This window comes from Erpetoichthys calabaricus, chromosome 16 (genome assembly GCF_900747795.2).
Source record: "Erpetoichthys calabaricus chromosome 16, fErpCal1.3, whole genome shotgun sequence".
Classification (NCBI taxonomy): domain Eukaryota; kingdom Metazoa; phylum Chordata; class Cladistia; order Polypteriformes; family Polypteridae; genus Erpetoichthys; species Erpetoichthys calabaricus.
Genome location: NC_041409.2, coordinates 83,775,061 through 83,795,094, shown reverse-complemented (window position 1 = coordinate 83,795,094; position 20,034 = coordinate 83,775,061). Strand labels below are relative to the sequence as shown.

The window sequence follows — 20,034 nt, the reverse complement described above, 5'->3', positions numbered from 1 at the left end:
GCAAGTATTCCGAAAAAATCACTTAAGTAGATTTACTTTTCATTTGAGTTTGAGCATTGGTTAGCAATTCTGTCCAAAATCCTAGGTCCAAATACCCACCCTGGCACTGCCTACATGTATAGTCTCCCTGTGCCTGTGTGAAATGCATTTTATTTTAATTGGCAACTCTGCATTACCCAAAGTTAATTGAGGGTGCCTGTCAGATGGTTCCCAGCTCACATATTTTGCTTCTGGGATAAGGCACCAGCTTCCCATTACCCTGAAATGGGTAAAGCAATGGATAGATGGATAATCTTACAGTCTCCAAACAGTCACATTTAGTCAGACTATCTCTTTAAAATTAAAACCACAAAAGAATCACAATTTTTCACAAGATTTGTATTGTTTGTTTTCATATCTAGTCAATATATATTACTAAAAGTAAAAAATAAGTAAATGTCTCACAGTCCAACCCATAAACAAGCAATTAATTTCTAAAGTTTACCTTTTAAAAGTTTCAGAAAAAAGATCACTGTTAATGACAATAATTATTTAAATAAAGTGCAACATGTTGGTGAGAGGGCAGTGAGAGAATATGACCTCTACGACAAATCTATAAGGTCAGTTGAGCCAAATGTGTAAAGCTCTGGTGGTAACAATACAGGCATACAAGAACAAAGGAGGCCACGACAAGCTCAATCAGAAATCATTTTGATTAGCTGCATCACTGTGATTCACTTCTCACCCACTTACTCAGTCAGTCACTCTTAAATAAAACAGCTCATTATGAGGGAATTTGTTCATGAAGATAAACAGGCTAAACGTCTTTTTGTAATGCAATCGTTTGCTTTCAGCACATCTGCTCATAAATCACATCATAAGCAACTGGGTGGTGCCCTAAAACATCCAGTCAATGTGAAAGGGGTTAACACTGCACGCTAGTACCTTCTAACTCAAGATCAGTGTTTCCCAAACTCGGTCCTGGTGAACCCCTGTGGCTACTGGTTTTTGTTCCAACCAGCTTCTGTTTCTAATTGAACTCCTGGGCTAATTAAGTGAACTGATATTTCCCATGTTTTGTGTTTAGGGAACAATATAGAAATTAGAAAAAAAAAAGTTTTCTAAAAAAATATATATTAAAAATGTACCAAGCAGTTATATAGGAATAATGTATTTTTTTAACAGTATTTTCATCTTGATTTTCATTCTACTTTTCTAGGTCTTCTAATTGTTTAATTGATTCATTATTTACTCATTAGTGGGTCTGACTCTAAAATACTTGCAGCCTTTGATTATTCAGTGTTGTTTGTCTGGGTGTCTGCTCTGCTCGTTTTAAATTGTCATTATTAAGATACAACAAAGGGGGAAAAGATGCACAGAGAAAGGGCAAAGTATAATGAAATCAACAAAAGAGAGTTAAGCATTTAAATCTATAGCAAAAGCAGAAATATTTCTAAATGTCTTATAAATGTAAAAATCATGCTGCTATGCTTTTCTGAATGTCGAATAAAAGAAAAAAAAATCCCAGCTAATTAAATGAGATCAGCGTTATCAGGTGTTGTCACTGAGTACGAATCCGGTCGGAACAAAAACCTGCAGCCACAGGGGGTCCCCAGGACCGAGTTTGGGAAACACTGCTCTAGATCACAGGTGTCAAACTCCAGGCCTGGATGGCCGCAGGTTTTCATTCTAACCCTTTTTCTAATCAGTGACCAGTTTTCACTGCTAATTCACTTTTTCCCCCTTTTAATTTAACAGTCATGTTAGAAGAATTCAGTCCTCTGAATTGATTTGTTTCCCCATTAAATGACAGCCAAACAGAAATGAGATGTGAAACGAGCCAACAGATGACCAGCTTAAACTGGGGCTTCAAACTCCAACCAATTTCTTTAATGAGAAGCCGATGCTTGCTTGCTGTTAATTAAACCCGTTATTTAATTCCACGGCTTGTTGCTGCTCTCGTTCTGCAACAGCAGACATTTCCAAAACTGTTGATTTTCTGTTTTTTATAAGAACATCGTCAAAGTGTTTTGAGATATTAACCTTACTGAGACCATCACCTTTCTTTATTTTCAGATATTGTGTGATGTGGCGGCTTGTTTTGTCTCATTATTGTTTGGCTGGTAATTAAGGAAAAAAACTAAAGGGCCTGAGTCAAGTTAATTAAAAAGTAATTAGCAGCAAAAATTGGTCACTAATTAAGAAGATGGTTAGAATGAAAACCTGCAGCCACTGCGGCCCTCCAGGACTGGAGTTCGACACCCCTGCTCTAGATTATCACTCTCTGAGTTTAGCGGTCTTGAGTGATTATACTAAGAATCATCACTAAACTGCCTTTTGTTCTAATTACACATGCTTCTTGATATACATATACAGTATTATGAGAAAAATCAAATCTGAATCAAACCTGTCTGTTTTCCAGCTTCATCCATGTTCTGTGGAAAATGCTTCGTGCAAAACTAGATCTAAGGGACGCAGAAAACAAACTGGAATAATAGCCTTATATGGCCCAGCAATGGGATGTTAACTTAAGTGTTACCAGTGCTGGATTTTTCAGTATTATTACAGGAATATTAACACTTTCTGAGCATTTCCAGCACCATCAACTTCTGACCTATGCACTTTTCTTGTCAACACAGAATTATACATATGGTACTTGTATTTTTCTTATTTTGGTTGATTTCGTGTCAAGACAGATCAATGCTGTACCTTCTAATCCCTCTGTTATGTACTCCTCTATATTCTGGGCACCTTTACTATGCATGAAGAATATTATACAGTACATCATTTTGTATTCTTAAACTCACACAAAGATTACTTGCTCCATATGGTGCTTGCAAAGCAATGACAAAAAAACCCATAGCGAGATTTCTGGGAATAACAAATTATCTTGATGCCAGTAAATTGTCCAGTTTTCCTAAAAGTTCTTGAATTCCAGTGTGCGCTATCTTCAGTTCAAAGTCACTGTGAGTCCACTGTCATAATAACCTGGTAGTAAAAAAAACCACCACGTCAAGAAGCACACCTGAAATTTGTGATCCTTAATGCAAAAAATGATGTGCCCCACCTTAATTAAGCAGTCTAGCAGGTGTGCACCTTTCTGGACTGCTTGTCTGACTAAGTGATCTTTCACAATTCTATTTCCAGATGATTTGTGACAAAAAAAATACTTTCAGGCTAATTTAGGCAAGTTCTTCAAAGAGATGTGCTTGGCGCAATGGAACTGGCACACGTCTGATGCCATTCTCCTCTTGTACCTTCATGTTACATTGAGCATGTGCCATGCTACCACTGTCTTTTCTGGATTCGAGGTCGCATCCTTCCACTGTGCTGCTCCCTCTCCAGAGCTGCTGTCCCAGCCAATCTGAATCTAAAAATAAACACACAGCAATAAACAAATCAGTCAGCTTGGTCAGAACTCCTTTTATGTCATCACAGTTTAGAATTGAAATTATGGGTGGGGTAAAATGATATAAAAATACACACTGGTAATGTTTTGTATTTGGGTTGAAATATTATAAAATATCTGTTGATAATGTTCTGTTAGTAACGGTGTTGTGAAGCTGAGGATGAGGCCATTAACTGAACTCCTGCAAATTGGGACTAAAGTGCAACTTAATAAAATGAGCTCCTTCCCAGTCAATCTTGACGGTGATCTCATCAGACCTTCCTCTACTGCAAAGAATCTTGGTTTCATTTTTGATTCCTCCCTTTCTTATTCCGCCCACATAAATCACATTAAGGCACATTTTTACTTTCACCTCCGTACATATCCCGTGTTCGCTCCTTCCTCTCCTTCTCTAATGCCCCTTCTAATCTTATATCACAGCTCCAGCTTATTCAAAACTCAGCTGCAAGAGTCCTTACACGAACCAGCAGCAGCGAGCACATCACACCCATCCTGCTCCGTCTTCACTGGCTCCCTGTGTCTTACAGAATCGAATATAAAATTGTACTAATAACCTACAAAGCCTTAAATAACCTCACACCAAACTACATCAGTGACCTTCTCCATCACTATGTGCCTTCCCGCCCACTAAGGTCCTCTGAGTCTGGCAATCTTGTTGTGCCCCTCACTAATCTACACTCCATGGGTGACAGGGCCTTCAGCTGTATAGCGCCCAGACTCTAGAATGACCTACCAAAATTAATCAGATCAGCTGACTCCATGAATTCTTTTAAAAAACAACTCAAAACTCATCTGTTCAGGAAGGCTTTTAGCTCTACTTGACTTTATTACCCTTCTCTCAGTTTATCTCCATGTCAAGATGCTCATGTAACCTGTATGTGTGTGTGCGAGACCATCAATTATGTTGTCTGTTAGGCTTTTCTCTGAATTACTATCTTACTCTTCTTTATTTATTTATTTAGTACAATGCTATGTACTGTATACCCTGCCGTTCTTTCTTAAACTCTGTGAAGTGCCTTGAGCATGGGAAAGGCACTATACAAATAAAATGTATTATTATTATTAGTGCAGTTCTGTACCAGGCCCCTGTCATATATAATGGTGCTACAGGTTGTATTTGACAAGTTTGCTCTTCTACCTGCGTCTCCAAAGGTTTTCCTCTGTATACTTGGGTTTTTCACCCATATCCAAAAACGAGTGATGATTAAGTTAATTGTAATTTAGTCACCATGGGGGTGGATGCGTGAGCAGGCAGTGAAGGGAGGTCCGGAAGAAGACAAGAGAGTAAACTGAATCATGGTTTGTGCATGGAAAAGAATGGCCAGTTTGCAATGGCATTTCTAACCATTTTGTTTTTGGGTGGAATTCCATGAGCATGCTTTCCCAAGAAGAAATAAAACTTGAATATGGAGGAAAAAAAAAGATGCCAATCACAATCAAATTGTACCTAAAATGCACTATGCTTTATTATAATACATACATTCTCCCTTACTCTGCCAAATGATATTAACATGGTTTCAATAAACTGTTTATATGACTTTTGTTCACATCCATTATTCTTCTCCATTCAGTGTAAAACCATTCTCCACTGTCAACATTCGCTCTATTGGTGAAACCATTCCAGATCCACTATACTTTTTTTTTTTTTAATCTTGAGGACATCTTCATTTAGAACTACTTCTAGAAGTTCTGCAATACCACGATCAGGCCTTGGGCCAGTGGAGCAAACTCCACATATCAGCACCACTATTCCCGAACATCTGTTTGATATTCAGCAGACAACCTCAGACGAGGAAGTCTGTCAGATACCAAACTGGCAGGAAAAAGGCCACATACAAAATTGCAACCCAATAAACACCAAGATGCAATGCAGATCCACTATATTGTGAGAGTTTATCAGGATGTATTGCATCATGGAGTTTCTAAAAAGTGGGCATGACCAGCATATAAAATATAGCAAAGAAATCCCACCCCATCCCATGTTATTATTAATAAAGCTGGTACAAATGATCACATTCATCTGAAGCATGTTTAATGTGTATTTGCACGCCCAGTCAAGTCAGAGCAATACATCAGGTTGGACCATTGATATGCATGGAGAATATTACACAGTACGGTACACCATTTTGTCTTCAGTGCAAACCCATTGAAACCAGCAAATACAATGTTAAGCCGTTTTCCACAATACATAATAGGACTGACATATATTAGTTACACCAATCACAGAGATTTTTATTTTTTTTAAGAGTTTGAATGTGTACAACACTACTGGTGTACAAAAAGCTGTGATATGCTTCTTATGTTTGTAATAAGAACATCTTTATATGGCATAACATTTGAATGCTTTCAGGGACTTAGTTAACTCTACTTTTTATTTACCTTATGAAAGCGACAGATACCATATTTTTGATAATTTTATATTTTTATATGAATGAGCCATTTATACTAAAATATAACAGTGATAATAGAATGTAATATTCATATTAGTAGAGTAATTTAAATAAATGCTTTTTAATAGCATTTAATAGCATTTTGGTATATAACATAGTTTTAAACTAAACTTTGATGACTAAAAAGCTTTCATAGACGCTGGACTCCAACTTCAGTAATGTAAATATTGCATTAAAATTGATGTACTATTGTTAGTGGTTGGTTATGGAGTGGCTACAGCTAATTATAGTTCAGAAGTCTTAAACATAACATTTTAGAAAGTACACAATGGAGGTTTAAAGTCTACAGTATGGTGAACAAGTGGCTCTGCTGGTATTTGGAAAACATCTTGCATCACCCCGTCCCAAAGATATCATGTCCTAGTCAGCTGAATGACTTCTGGCCTGTCGCTCTGACGTCATATGTGATGAAGACCATGGAGTGGCTGCTGCTTCACCACCTAAGGCCACAGGTCCGCCACGCCCTCGACCCTCTGCAGTTCGCATACCAGGAGAAGGTGGGAGTGGAGGATGCCATCATCTACATGCTACACCGATCCCTCTCCCACTTGGACAGAGGCAGTGGTGCTGTAAGAATGATGTTTCTGGACTTCTCTAGCGCCTTCAACACCATCCAACCTCTGCTCCTTAGGGACAAGCTGACAGAGATGGGAGTAGATTCATACCTGGTGGCATGGATCGTGGACTATCTTACAGACAGACCTCAGTATGTGTGTCTTGGGAACTGCAGGTCTGTCATTGAGGTCAGTAACACAGTAACGCCGCAGGGAACTGTACTTTCTCCGGTTCTGTTCAGCCTATATACATCGGACTTCCAATACAACTCGGAGTCCTGCCACATGCAAAAGTTCGCTGATGACACTGCCATCGTGGGCTGCATCAGGAGTGGGCAGGAAGAGGAGTATAGGAATCAAATCAAGGACTTTGTTAAATGGTGCGACTCAAACCACCTACAACTGAACACCAGCAAAACCAAGGAGCTGGTGGTGGATTTTAGGAGGCCCTGGACCCTCATGGACCCCGTGATCATCAGAGGTGACTGTGTGCAGAGGGTGCAGACCGATAAATACCTGGGAGTGCAGCTGGATGATAAATTGGACTGGACTGCCAATACTGATGCTCTGTGTAAGAAAGGACAGAGCCGGTTATAGTTCCTTAGAAGGCTGGTGTCCTTCAACATCTGCAATAAGATGCTGCAGATGTTCTATCAGGCAGTTGTGGCGAGTGCCCTCTTCTATGCAGTAGTGTGCTCGGGAAGCAGCATAAAGAAGAGGGACGCCTCACGCCTGGACAAACTGGTGAGGAAGGCAGGCTCTATTGTAGGCACGGAGCTGGACAGTTTGACATCCGTGGCAGAGCGACGAGCGCTGAGCAGACTCCTGTCACTAATGGAGAATCCACTGCATCCACTGAACAGGATCATCTCCAGACAGAGGAGCAGCTTCAGCGACAGACTGCTGTCACCGTCCTGCTCCACTGACAGACTGAGGAGATCGTTCCTCCCCCACACTATGCGACTCTTCAATTCCACCCGGGGGGGGTAAACATTAACATTATACAAAGTTATTGTCTGTTTGTATACCTGCATTGTTATCACTCTTTCATTTAATATTGTTCTTTATCAATATGCTGCTGCTAGAGTATGTGAATTTCCCCTTGGGATTAATAAAGTATCTATCTATCTATCTATCTATCTATCTATCTATCTATCTATCTATCTATCTATCTATCTATCTATCTATCTATCTATCTATCTATCTATCTATCTATCTATCTATCTATCTCAGTAACTTGTATTGGGGATTTATGGCTATCAGTTATAAAAAAAGAAAAATACAAAAGTAGAAGTGCCCTCCCTCAAGTTATATTTTAAAAGGTAAATTAATCAGTAACTGAACTCTTAAGATAGATGGTTTTGAAGATTCAATTGTTTTTAAATGGATGTTACATAATTTCAAAAAGGCTCTTTTTAAGATATCTCAACAAAAATGTAATTTTCCCAACAAATTTCCTTGAAGAATAAGCGTATCAGGTTTCAACAAAATAGGTCCACTGGGAGCCCTGGATATTTCATTCTCTCAGGCAGATGGACAGACAGGCATGATCACGACAACAGATTCTTTCACATTTTATTCAAATGCACCTAGACAACTAAATAATATTGACAATAAAATCAGAAAAACATTTCAAATTAAGGAACCGGGTGAAAAGAAAATCATTAAGCAAAAGGAGTAAAATTCGCAAGGTGTTCTGAAGAAACCAAGGACATGTGCAAGGTTTTACTCCAAGGGGATAAAGGTGCTACAACAGACATTTTAGAGGTAAAGTAAATAACATATTTGTATTTCCACCATGGGAATATATTATTAAGAGTTACAATACAAGATGACTTTCAGAATTTTTAAGATTTCTTCATGTTTTGTTCATATAAATTGTCTCTGGGCTATTACTTGAGAGCTTGTGCATTTGAAGCTCCACAAACAGAAGGCCGTGCCTTAAGACCAATTACACAAGAATTATCACACACCCCAAACACAAAAGCATCCTTAAATAGTGTAAAACGTCATTGCATCATTCACATTCTTCTTTCTTTCAAAATCCTATTTTAAGCATTCTACAAGCAGTTATGATAAAACGTTAACATGCATAAAACACCTGTTTTCCACTGTCTTCTTGGGTCTATCTTAAGGAATAATTATGGCTTCATTAAAAGCATCATTATTTACACACGTAATACATTGAGAATGTCAGCATGCCATAGTGACAATGTAAACTGCATATTTATTGTCAGATAAGAAGATAATCATGCACACCCATCATTTTCACTCTTAAGCAGGCAGGGTTTGTGTTTGCAGTATTTCTATTTACCTTTCTTTGTCTTGTTAAACCTAAAAAATTAAAAGAACAACCAGAAAGAAAACACTACATATGACAGGGTCATTAGAGAAAAACTAAGATCTGGAGGAGCACTGGTTTCTTCTGCCCAGGTGCCAAGCTGGCAGATAAGGCTGAGCTGACGTCTCAAGGCACTTCTAACCTTTGTGAGAATGAGATTCAAATACCAATCTTAATTCCTGGCCATGGGTGATTTTTGTGTGCAATGTGCACAGTTTTCATGTTCTTACTTGGGTTTATTCCTGGTGTTCTGTTGAATAGCAGCACTAAATTAACCAGGTGTTAGTGAGCATGAGTATGTGCATGGCTGGGTTCAGAAATGCACTGGCATTATATCCATGGATTGATGGATTGCTTCTTGGTTTGTGATGCTGCTGAGACATGATCTGGCCCCCATCTATTCTATCCTGGAATGAGCAGTTTTGGAAAACGACAATGTAAAGAACATTAGAACAATCTAGACGAGAACAGGCTATTTAGTCCAACAAAGCTCACTAGTTCTATACTGTTAATTCTTCTAAAAACATCAAGTCAACTTTTGAAGGTCCCTAAAATCCTACTGTCTTCCACATTACTTGGTCACTTATACCATATATCTGGGATTCACTGTATAAAACAAAACTTCCTAATGTTTATGTGAAATTTACCCTTAACAGGTTTCCAGCTCTTTCCCAGTGTTCTTAATGAACTTATTTTAAAATATCAATCTCAATCCACTGTGCTAATTTCCTTCATAATTGTAAACACTTCAGTCAGGTCTCTACTTATTTTTCTTTTGCTTAACCTGAAAAAGCTCAGCTCTTTTAATCTTTCCTCATAATTCATCCCCTGTGGCCCTGGAATCAGCCTAGTCGCTCTTCTCTGGACTTTTTCTTGTGCTGCTATGTCCTTTTTGTAGCCTGGAGACCAAAACTGCACACAGTGTGTTATAAAGATTCTGCATAACCTTAATTGTCTTGCACTCTACACATCTTAATGGCTTCTGAAAACTGTCTGGCAGTTGATAGTGTTGAGTCCACTACAACTCCTAAATCCTTCTCATTATGTATACATTCAATTTTCACAAATTCCATTGTGTATTCAAACCTAATATTTTTACTTCCTACGTGTAATACTTCACATTTACTTACATTATATTTCATCTGCTACAAAACTATCCGGGCAGAACGGTGGTGCAGTGGTAGCACTACTGCCTCGCAGTAAAGAGACCTGGGTTCGCTTCCTGGGTCCTCCCTGCGTGGAGTTTGTATGTTCTCCCTCCCCATGTTGGCGTGGGTGTCCTCAGGGCGCTCCGGTTTCCTCCCACAGTCCAAAGACATGCAGGTTAGGTGCACTGGCGATCCTAAACTGCCCGGGATTTGTTCCTGCCTTGTGCCCTGTGCTGGCTGGGATTGGCTCCAGCAGACCCCTGTGACCCTGTGTCAGGATATAGCGGGTTGGTAAATGACTGACTGACTGACAAAACTACCCAAGCAGGATTGTAGTTTAGTTGGATTGTGATACAATGTAACCAAGTGAAAATATGAGCATCAGTACTTAATATGATGGACTGGCATCCTGCCCTGAACGTTGCAGTTTAAAGTCTAGTGCCTCAAACACTTTACCATAACCCCTATGTAACCTTTTCAGAAGGCTGCGTGGATTTGTGATATCCGGGGTGAACTTGCAACCTTTGCTTTCATTTGGGAGAAGGGCATCATCCCAACTGACTGAAAAATGGGACTTATCATACCTATCTGAAAAGCGAAGGGCGATCACCTGGATTGCAGAAACTACAGGGGGATGACACTGCTCACGGTGCCAGGTAAGGTCCTTGCTAGGGTCATCCTCAATAGGATCCATGATCACTTGCCCACCTACCAGTGACTGGAGCAGTCTGGTTTTATGCCTAAGAAGTCTACTATCTACCGCATCCCGGAACTAAGGGTTCTGATGGAGTGCAAACGTGAATATTGGCAGAGTTTCTTTGCAGCCTTTGTCGATTTTTGTAACGTGTTCGACTCAGTTGATCAAGCTGACCTGTGGGACATCCTGAGACTTTGCAGGATCCACTCAAGGTTGCTGGATATCATGGCCGGCCTGTACACTAGTACTGTGAGTGCTGTGCAGAGTGAAAGCAGAACATCTGCCTTTTTCCCAGTTGATTCTGGGGTTCATCAGAGGTGTGTTCTTGCTCCTACTCTGTTCAATGCTTGCATGGACTGGGTGTTGGGAAAGGTTGTGGGGTCAAGTGGCTGTGGGGCATCTGTTGGCGAAGAAAGATTCATTGATCTGGACTTTGCTAATGATGCTGTGATCTTCATGTAGTCAATGGAGACTCTGATCACGGCTCTCGAGAGACTGAGTGAGGAGTCTGAGTGTCTGGGCTTGCGATTGTCCTGCATAAAAACCAAGGTCCAGGCCTTTAATGACCTCTTGGGCACAGCCATCAGCAGTGTGTCTGTCTGTGGAGAGAATATTGACCTTGTCGAGCAGTTTGCTTACCTTGGCAGTGACATTCATGTCTCTGGTGACTCTTCCTATAATGTAAGTAGACGGGTTAGGAGAGCATGGGGGGGTCATGAGGTCGCTGGAAAGGGGTGTGTGGTGCTCCAGATACATATGCCAAAGGACGACGGTCCAAGTCTTTACAATCCTGGTGCTTCCTGTCTTGCTATATGGTTGTGAAACAATGACGCCATCCAGTGACCTGAGATGAAGACTGGACTCATTTGGTACTGTGTCACTTCGGAGAATCCTTAGGTACTACTGGTTTTACTTTGTGAAGAATGAGTGGTTGCTCATGGAGTCCTGAATGAGGCACATTACCTGCATTGTGAAGGAGCGTCAGTTACAGCACTATGGCCATGTGGCACGTTTTTCCCAAGGGTGATCCAGCTCACAGGATCCTCATTGTTGAGGACCCAAGAGGCTGAAGCAGGCTAAGGGAATGCCCATGTAACACCTGGCTGAGGCAGATAAAGGGTCATTTCCGGAGTATGGGAATGAACAGCGTGTCTGCCTGGGGGGCTGAAAACTTTAATCCCAAGCTGTTTTATCGGGTTTGGGTGCAGCATGCTCCCCAACCTGAGCTATGCATCACTTAGTTGGGGAGAAAGGCATATTTGGATATACTGTGTATATCACTAAGCTTACGTGGCAACAATTCTATTTACACTGAATAGACAAAAGATTGTAAACCTGCCAGGCTGGGACTTAGCCTACAGGGCTTAAGGCAGGAAAGCCTAAAAAGTGGGTTCGCCAGCAATCAGTTGACGTTATTAGAGTGTAAGAACAATTCTGATGAGTACAAGCCATTCATCTCAACAAAGCTGGACAGCCCCAGCCATACAATTTCTCCAAAATAGCACCATGTTGAGTTTTAAAGGTCACTGAAGTACTATTGTGTAGCAAACTACTTGGTAACTTATTTCGTGTGTCTATAGTAGTCTGTGTGAAAGTAAATTTTCTAATGTTTACGTAAAATATGTCCTCACATTTTTTTATTGAATTTCTACCAAAGAATGCAACAGGATCAGATTGCTTGCCTGTTCTATATGAGGGTCACCCCAAGGCAATACCTGAACATTGCTATGTTTTTAATTGTCTGCGTTCACTGAGCATCATCGTGCTGAAATGTAAGCAAACATGTCCATGTCTAAAGTACATGTGTAACAGGATCCCTGGGACTGACTGGCATATCCATCATGCTGTCACATTTCAAATACACTTACATACTTCAAGAACACCTATGTTAACACCATCTGCTTGTATAAATTTTCTAATAATAGCCCAGAATGCATGCACTCTATTCTTTCATTGTAGTTTGTGTTGTGCACCTTCCTTCAGCAATCATGCAATTTTGTCTTGCGTCAATGTAAGCAAAGTTGCCTTTAGTTATCTAAACAAACAATTTACCTGTCCAAGGAAGTTTTTCCTTCTCACTGAACTGCGGCTGTAGAGGCGGATGATAAACTGTACACCTTGATCATTCTGGCTCAGAGGAAACAGGAAGTTCTCATTCCATTTGACCTTCTGTCCGGTGGACGGCTTCAGAATCCGGGTTTTTTTCTTTGATACTAAACCGTCAACATTGTGCATCTCCACTTTAACAAAGAAGCCTATGGACAGACATACAGAGTAAGGATCAAAGAAAGAAAAGAACTGAACACATTACGTTTGAAAGTGGCCTCACATTTGCAAAGACTGCTTCTGAACTACCAGCAATTAAATCATTTTGAAAGTAGGCCACACATTTCTTATTAAAAATAGTTTCTCCAGAACTGTAAAAAAAAAAAAAAACACCTCTCTCCTTTCATGTAAATGTTCCTATCCGTAAGTTTCAGAATTGATAACTAAGAATTACAGATATTGGGTATTTAGCATTAGAATGGGATGAAGCACAAGAGGCATTGCACAGGCAGGACATACTAAGGCTCAGTGGCATGGAAGGACTTGGGAGGTTCTGCGCTGCCAGGATCTGGAACAGTATCCTGCTACTGGCCGGCTGAAAACAGGCTCCAATTTGAAGCTCAGCATGGCACGTCTGGAAAAAAATATAAAAAATAAAAGAAAGCATTAATCGTCAGTGAAGCCCTTTTTAGAACAGATATTAATACTGAAAGACAAGCCATCTTCAGCTTTTAACAACGTAACACCTGCAGTGTTATGCACAAGATATAGCTAATGAAAGAGCATTCAGGAAACTGTATTAGTTCCAGGTTACAGATTTCAGATAGTAAATTATCGTTGTGCCAAGGCTTATGGCCAGTTATAATCTAGATTTATTTTTCTACAGAGTCATCTATTTAGAAGCAGCTTACCCATTCCACAGCACGCCTTCTCCGCAACAAGGTGGAACGTATGTTTGTTTAACTAAATTACAGAATCTTTAAATCTTCAAAACCAATAAAGCCCGATCACGATATACAATTTATTACATGCGGTCAGTGATGACTACAGTAGCCATTTACTTATCAAAGGGATTGGTAATAAAAATTGCTTATGTGTAAAGAAAACTGGAGTAATAAAATAGATGGAAAACAGTTTCCTCATAGAAAGCACAAAGCAGTGGGTTGATTTATTAATATGAAATGTTCAGATGAATAATGTTATTTGCCACTCCACGTGCACAAAATGATGTTTAGAAAAGAATCGCGCAATTCATTAGGAGGTTGCATTTGTTATATCTCAAAATATTTGGGCCACACAAACCTGCCAGGAATATGATGGAGAAAATAAGTGAGATTCTAGAACCCTACATGACCTGTTAATTACTAGTAAAAACAGGTGGAAAGGTACATATACCATAGGTTCTTAGTTTAAGAAAATGACAAGAATGTGTTTCTTTCTTTATTTTGAATGTGGCATAGCGCCAACCATACTGCCACGTTTTCAGGTGCTCCTGTTCTGTATGTATATTGAGTGGTTAATATTTGTTTTTTGCCGACTTCAAGAATTACTTTTACTCTTGAAGAGCTTTCGAACTTAGTTCCATCAGATTTATTTTCTATGTTTGTTTGCGATGAGGGAGATTTACTGCAAACATTTTCCCCGTCTGCCTGCAGGAATGCTGCCAGTCAATCATACTTCATCAGGAGATATGGAGGGAAGTAGCCTGGCGCTCTGGAGACACAAAGGCTTTCATGCTTTGCTCCCGGCAATCTGCCTTTCGAATATTTGCTCGCTTGTCAACAAAATGGACATGTTGGTGTTACTGATTAGAACTAACGAAGGTTTTGCTCGTATCCGCGTCTTCCGTTTTACTGAAAAATGACTTAATTCAGATCTACCAGACAATGCTATTCAAGTGGCAGGATATCAGTTATTCAGAGCAGACCATAACAATGGACTTTGTGGCAAATAATGAGGTGGCAGCGTGTGCATGTTTAAATTAAAACAGCTGGTGCAGGGATGTTTCCAAAATTCTTTGCAAGCCATTCTATCTACCTAGAGAATTTCATTCTGTTATACTGGTTGGTACATTATATTACATTCCTCCTGTTGCAAATGCTCAATTGGCATAACAGTTGTCATTGGCAGCACGGTGGTGCAGTGGTAGTGCGGCTGTCTCGCAGTAAGGAGACCAGGGTTCGCTTCCCGGGTCCTCCCTGCGTGGAGTTTGTATGTTCTCCCCGTGTCTGCGTGGGTTTCCTCCCACAGTCCAAAGACATGCAGGTTAGGTGCATTGGCGATTCTAAATTGTCCCTAGTGTGTGTGTGTGCCCTGCAGTGGGCTGGCGCCCTGCCTGGGATTTGTTCCTGCCTTGCGCCCTGTGCTGGCTGGGATTGGTTCCAGCAGACCCCTGTGGCCCTGTGTTACAATATAGCAGGTTGGACAATGACTGACATTACTGTCATTTTCATAATGGGATAATGGATGGATGGAAAGATAGGAGGTAGAATTATTTTATAACTACTTACAGATTTCAATTGGTTCTTTGCCTTTTTGTACTGCTTTTTCTATGTGTGTTCAATACTTTTTCCCTGTGTCATTCTATTTTATTATACATACAGTACTTTATCTATGGCCATTAATGTTGTTCATTCTTTATATTTGTGGATTTCTTGAGTTAATACCAATATCTGTTTAGAATCTCATGTGAATAGCCTCATTGGAAATATATTTATTGAAAAAAATGTTAACGTGTTCAATACTTTTTCCCCCACTGTAAATGTTCATATTACGGTAACTGCGGTACATACTGTATATATATAAAATTGGAAAACAGAATCTTTACATTCACAGACAGTTGCAATTAAAACATTACTGTTTATGAATATTTACATCCGGGCCAATATTTAACTCCCCTAACATAAATTGCTTCTTGAGAGATGTTGGTAGTGCCATGGAGGACAGATGGGCATCCCAGCTGAACAAAAGAAAGACTTCTTTGCCATGCCAAATGGATATAAGGGATGGACTAGCAGAAACCGGAGGCCTGAAGAAGTTCCATCCACAATGTGACAGGTGGCAGTGGTCCTCTCGAGGCATCCCAGTTTGCATCCCACAGGGATGCACGGGAGTTGCAGTCCAGAACTACAGTCCTGTCGAGGTCCCTGGGTGCCATTAGAGGGCACTGTTGGGGGAGGACCGCCGTTGTTCCCACATGACCTAGAAGTGCTTCAAATGGAATGCACCATGTTACCGGAAAACATTCCTAAGTCCTGTTTAAAAAGAGGCCCGCCGCCTCACTTCGGAAAGTCTGAGTCTGGAGAGAAAAAGATTTAATTGTTTTGGGATTGTGGAACTTTTGGCTGTGCATATTGTCTGTGTAATAAAAAGTCATTTCTTTGAACATGAGATTGTGTTGGTCATCACCGTGTCTGGGGTTTGGGGGCTCAGCGGCGCCCACTACTGGTTACAACATGTGTTTTGAGAACAGGTCTGGGCCTCTACAAGGTATGAACGATTCATTTACAACTGTGGCTGTCATTTACTTGATGAAAGTTTTGCATTAGCACAACCCAACACCAGAGGGAAGATACGGTAGCCAAGCACTGTATTCTTTGTCCTTGCTTCATCTTTAACAGATTAGTCAGTTTCATCCCTTAAATGATGTTCAGTGGAAAAGCAATCCTGGTCTTTGTACAATATGTTAATGGTTTTGTGTAATTCTGTCTTAAAATCTTAACGTGATAGGATTTATGTATGGTAATTTAAGAATGTTATCTTTGTACATATATTAAGAGAAATTCTTCAGAAATTTAAGTGTGATGCAGCTGAAAATGCTAATTTAATTATTTTTTATCGCAGCATGCTTTATTCTCTATATTATTTGATAAAAAAAAAACTTGGAATAAGTTATATTTATGCTTGAAACGAGAAATAATGCTCTAGCATCTTCAGCTGAATAGCTGCCACTGATATTGACTGTAGTTCTTCCAATTCGCACTATAAGATTTGACACTGAAAGCTGCATTCATCTGTACATTGACTTTAGATGCTTTTGTGATAGGCAAGTCATATTCAGCAATAAACATTTATATAATGTTCAGGAAACGTCAGAATTAAGGCTGCAGCCCTTTATCTCATTGTTGACTTATCTTTGTTATGCATTTATAACATGGGTCAAAACCAAACAATCATTAAAAAAAATAATCATTCCAAAGTCTGGGCAGTAGGGTGGCATTTTTGCATGGGTGCACCGCATTTGTAGCCACTGAAAATATTCAGGCAAAAAACTGCACATGTGGTACTTGGCTAAGTGAGCTGAAATGCTACATTTTTTGACCAAATATGTTACATAGCTTCTGTTGCTCTCCCACGATGACGCTTTCAAACAGCGTCTCAACTTCTGTAAGAGGTTACCTTTGCTCCAGGGGACTAATATATCTTCTAAAGGCAATAAGCAACATGCTATACAGCATTGCTTTGTGTGGTGTGACACCATCTTTAGGGGATTATATTGGCTTGTTTACAACAAGGAACACCAGTAGAAATTACATATTCTGAGAAACCACAAAGCTTTTGCAAAAAAGCAAATGGACAAATGAAAGGAGAAGGAGAAATTGAATCCGGAACACAAAGCAATGTTATGTAAACAAGGTGAGCTTAATAAACAATGTAGAACCATATAATCTTCTAGCCAAGGAACCCACAGAGTACCATCCTCACAGGTGGTGCAGTGGTAGTGCTACTGCTTTGCAGTAAGGAGACTGTGAAAGATTGTGGGTTTGCTTCCCGGTTCCTCCCTGTTGTGGATAGCGCTTTGAGTACTGAGAAAAGCGCTATATAAATGTAATGAATTATTATTACCATGATGAGGAAGTCCCACTCACATAAACTGATATTGTCTATTAGTTCTTTTTCAACTAGTTCTTTTTCACTGAAAATCCTAAATCTAAAGTGAAACTGGTTTAATTTTTGACCCTACGCCATGGCACAAGAAACTGGCAAAATATAAGTGGAAACAAGTTATTCAGCCCAGTGATATCTGAAATTGAGTTTTGGCCAAGAATTTTCTTTCTTTTTTCTGGGTATTGCTCCAGCATTAATCAAAGACCCGCATGTGAGGTTAGCCACCTGATTTTAAATTAGTATTGAGCATGTGGACCCTGTGATGTACTGGTGCCCTATCCATGGTTGGTTCCTGCTTTGTACCTGATGAAACCAGGACAGACTCCTCATAAGATCCTAAATTTGATCACACAGTTTTGAGAATGTAAAGCTATATATTTGTACTCCACAAATGCACAGTAGCAGTTGTGGCAGATTGCCGGGGTTATTACCTGGCCGGGATGCCAAAAAGGACCGGAAGGTGGCAGGAATAGCTTCCGGGCCACGAGGGGGCAACTGCCCTGGAGCAGGAGAGGGCCACGGGAGAAGAATAAAGAGCTTCTGGCCTGTTGGGACCCGTGGCCACTGCCAGGGGGTGCCTCAAGCCTCGTAAGACTCGAAAATAGTTACTTCCGCCACACTCGGCAAGATGGCGGAGGAACCTGCCAGGGATGCCCGGAGTGCTTCCGGGGAAAAGGACAGCACTTCCGCCACACCAGGAAGTGCTGCCAGATGGACGTCATCAGACACCTGGAGCACATCCGGGCAGGGATAAAAGGCACCGCCTTCCTACAGTCTGGGAGCCAGAGTCGGGAGTAGGAGCAGGACGAAGCTCCCAGGAGGAGAATAGAAACGGCCAAGGACTGAGACAGAGAGATATTGGGGTGATATTGCTGTGTGCATTGTGTGTAGTGTTGGGACTGGATTTATTTATGATTAATAAACGTGTGCAATTTATAAAGAAGTGGTTGCCGACTGATGGTGTCCGGACAAAGCTCACACAGTACAAATCAGATTATTGAGTCCTTGAAAAGTTATGAAGTGGGGGAAAAAAGTGAAAGAGTGAAGTTCCTGAATCAACGTCTGAATCAGTTCTAAAAAAAGGCTAAATCAATTTAAAATAAAAGGGTGCTACAACAGTCACACTGCTTTTTCAAGACATGTGATTTTCACTTTATGTCACTGTCCTGACCAGTAAAACAATTCTTCTTCCTTGATGTATTTTTCATCAGTTTAGGTAGCCAGCTGTTCTTTATTAGTATAATAAAAGAAATTAAGCTTATGTGAAAATGAGAATATTTAAGGTTATATTACTGTCATAAAAGATGAAGTCTGTGTTTGCTGAGACTTTTAGAGCCATCACTGCTTACGTCACATCATCACATTAAAGCAAATACTCTGCAGATTTTTTCCTGCTCTTTCAGAAATAACCAGATGAGAGCAGCTGATATTGGATATCCAATATGCCCTGTTCTCTCAGATAAATAACCATCACATAAGAATCAGATGATTTTGACACGCAAGGCAGGCAGTATGGTGTAGTAGCTAAAGCACTGAACCCTAAACCACAATGCTGCTGGTTCAAGTCCTGCTAAAGACTCCCTGTGTGACTTTGAGTAAGTCAATTAATATGTTTGTGTTCCACTTAAAAAAACTTAAAAAATAAGTATGCTAACAACTGCAATCCAGTAACGGCGAAGTGCACGATAACGTGCAGTGAATACATCTGACTTGAGCATTCCTAGTTTTCATCCTCTTTCTCTGTACGTTTAGCATTCGTTTGCTCAGAAGTTGATGCGCTTGTTCCTTCCTGAGCAGCTCTTCTTTACTCCACCCTAGCGGCCCGCTGCTTCTCTTCTTTTGTCGGCATCTTTTCGCGTTAAAACTGATTAAGTTAGTTTTTGTGTTGCAATTACTTAGTACGTTTTCTTTAATTTTTCACTTAATCTGGCACTTAAGTCTTCAATCTGCCTCAAGAATGATTAGCGAAGGTGGTAGGGAATGAGAACGGCGCATGCGCCGCACGGCCGCCCTGCTGCGCACTACCGAGAGTTGATTCTACAATAAAATAAAATAAAAATAAAAAGAGTAATAAAATCATCACCCCGAAAGCAGATAGTAGATGTCACGTAGTATATGTGTACCAAATTTCAAGTCAATAGGTCAAACGGTTTGCGAGCTACTGGTGATTTAAAATCCTGGACAGACAAACGAACAGCCGCGGTAGCGTATTATTGAAGAAGATTAAGTAGGGGACAACAGCTAGAAAAAATGACCACATAATTGAATTCACATAATTCTAACACCACCTTTCAAAATTAAAAGGCTCTTACCGGGGCTTTAGGAGGGATTGTAATATCCAACCAGTGATGTGTTTCTACAGCGCCAAGATCACGCAGACTGAGTGTACATTCTCCCAGTGTTCTCTTCCGTGGGTTATGGGTATAAATTTTCAACACCAAGGCCACTGTCTGCAGCTGTTGCAGTTTTAAAGAAAACACAAATGTCTCCATGAACTCCATATCCTATAAACCAAAGCGCAGA

General features: G+C 40.2%; 1 protein-coding gene across 2 annotated transcripts in view; it reads right to left on the bottom strand.

Annotated features, from left to right (window-relative positions):
• Positions 1–349: 349 nt before the first annotated feature.
• The window catches only part of LOC114666821 (tandem C2 domains nuclear protein), a 65,199-nt gene continuing 45,514 nt past the window's right edge, over positions 350–20,034 (bottom strand). For both annotated transcript variants that reach the window (XM_028821833.2, XM_028821834.2), the window contains exons 9-13: positions 19,824–20,015; positions 13,144–13,258; positions 12,631–12,833; positions 2,240–3,349; positions 350–924 (exon numbers count right to left, since the gene is read on the bottom strand). In XM_028821833.2, the coding sequence (XP_028677666.1) occupies positions 3,239–3,349; positions 12,631–12,833; positions 13,144–13,258; positions 19,824–20,015 (621 nt within the window). In that variant the 3' untranslated portion in view covers positions 350–924; positions 2,240–3,238. The remainder of the gene's footprint in view (positions 925–2,239; positions 3,350–12,630; positions 12,834–13,143; positions 13,259–19,823; positions 20,016–20,034) is intronic.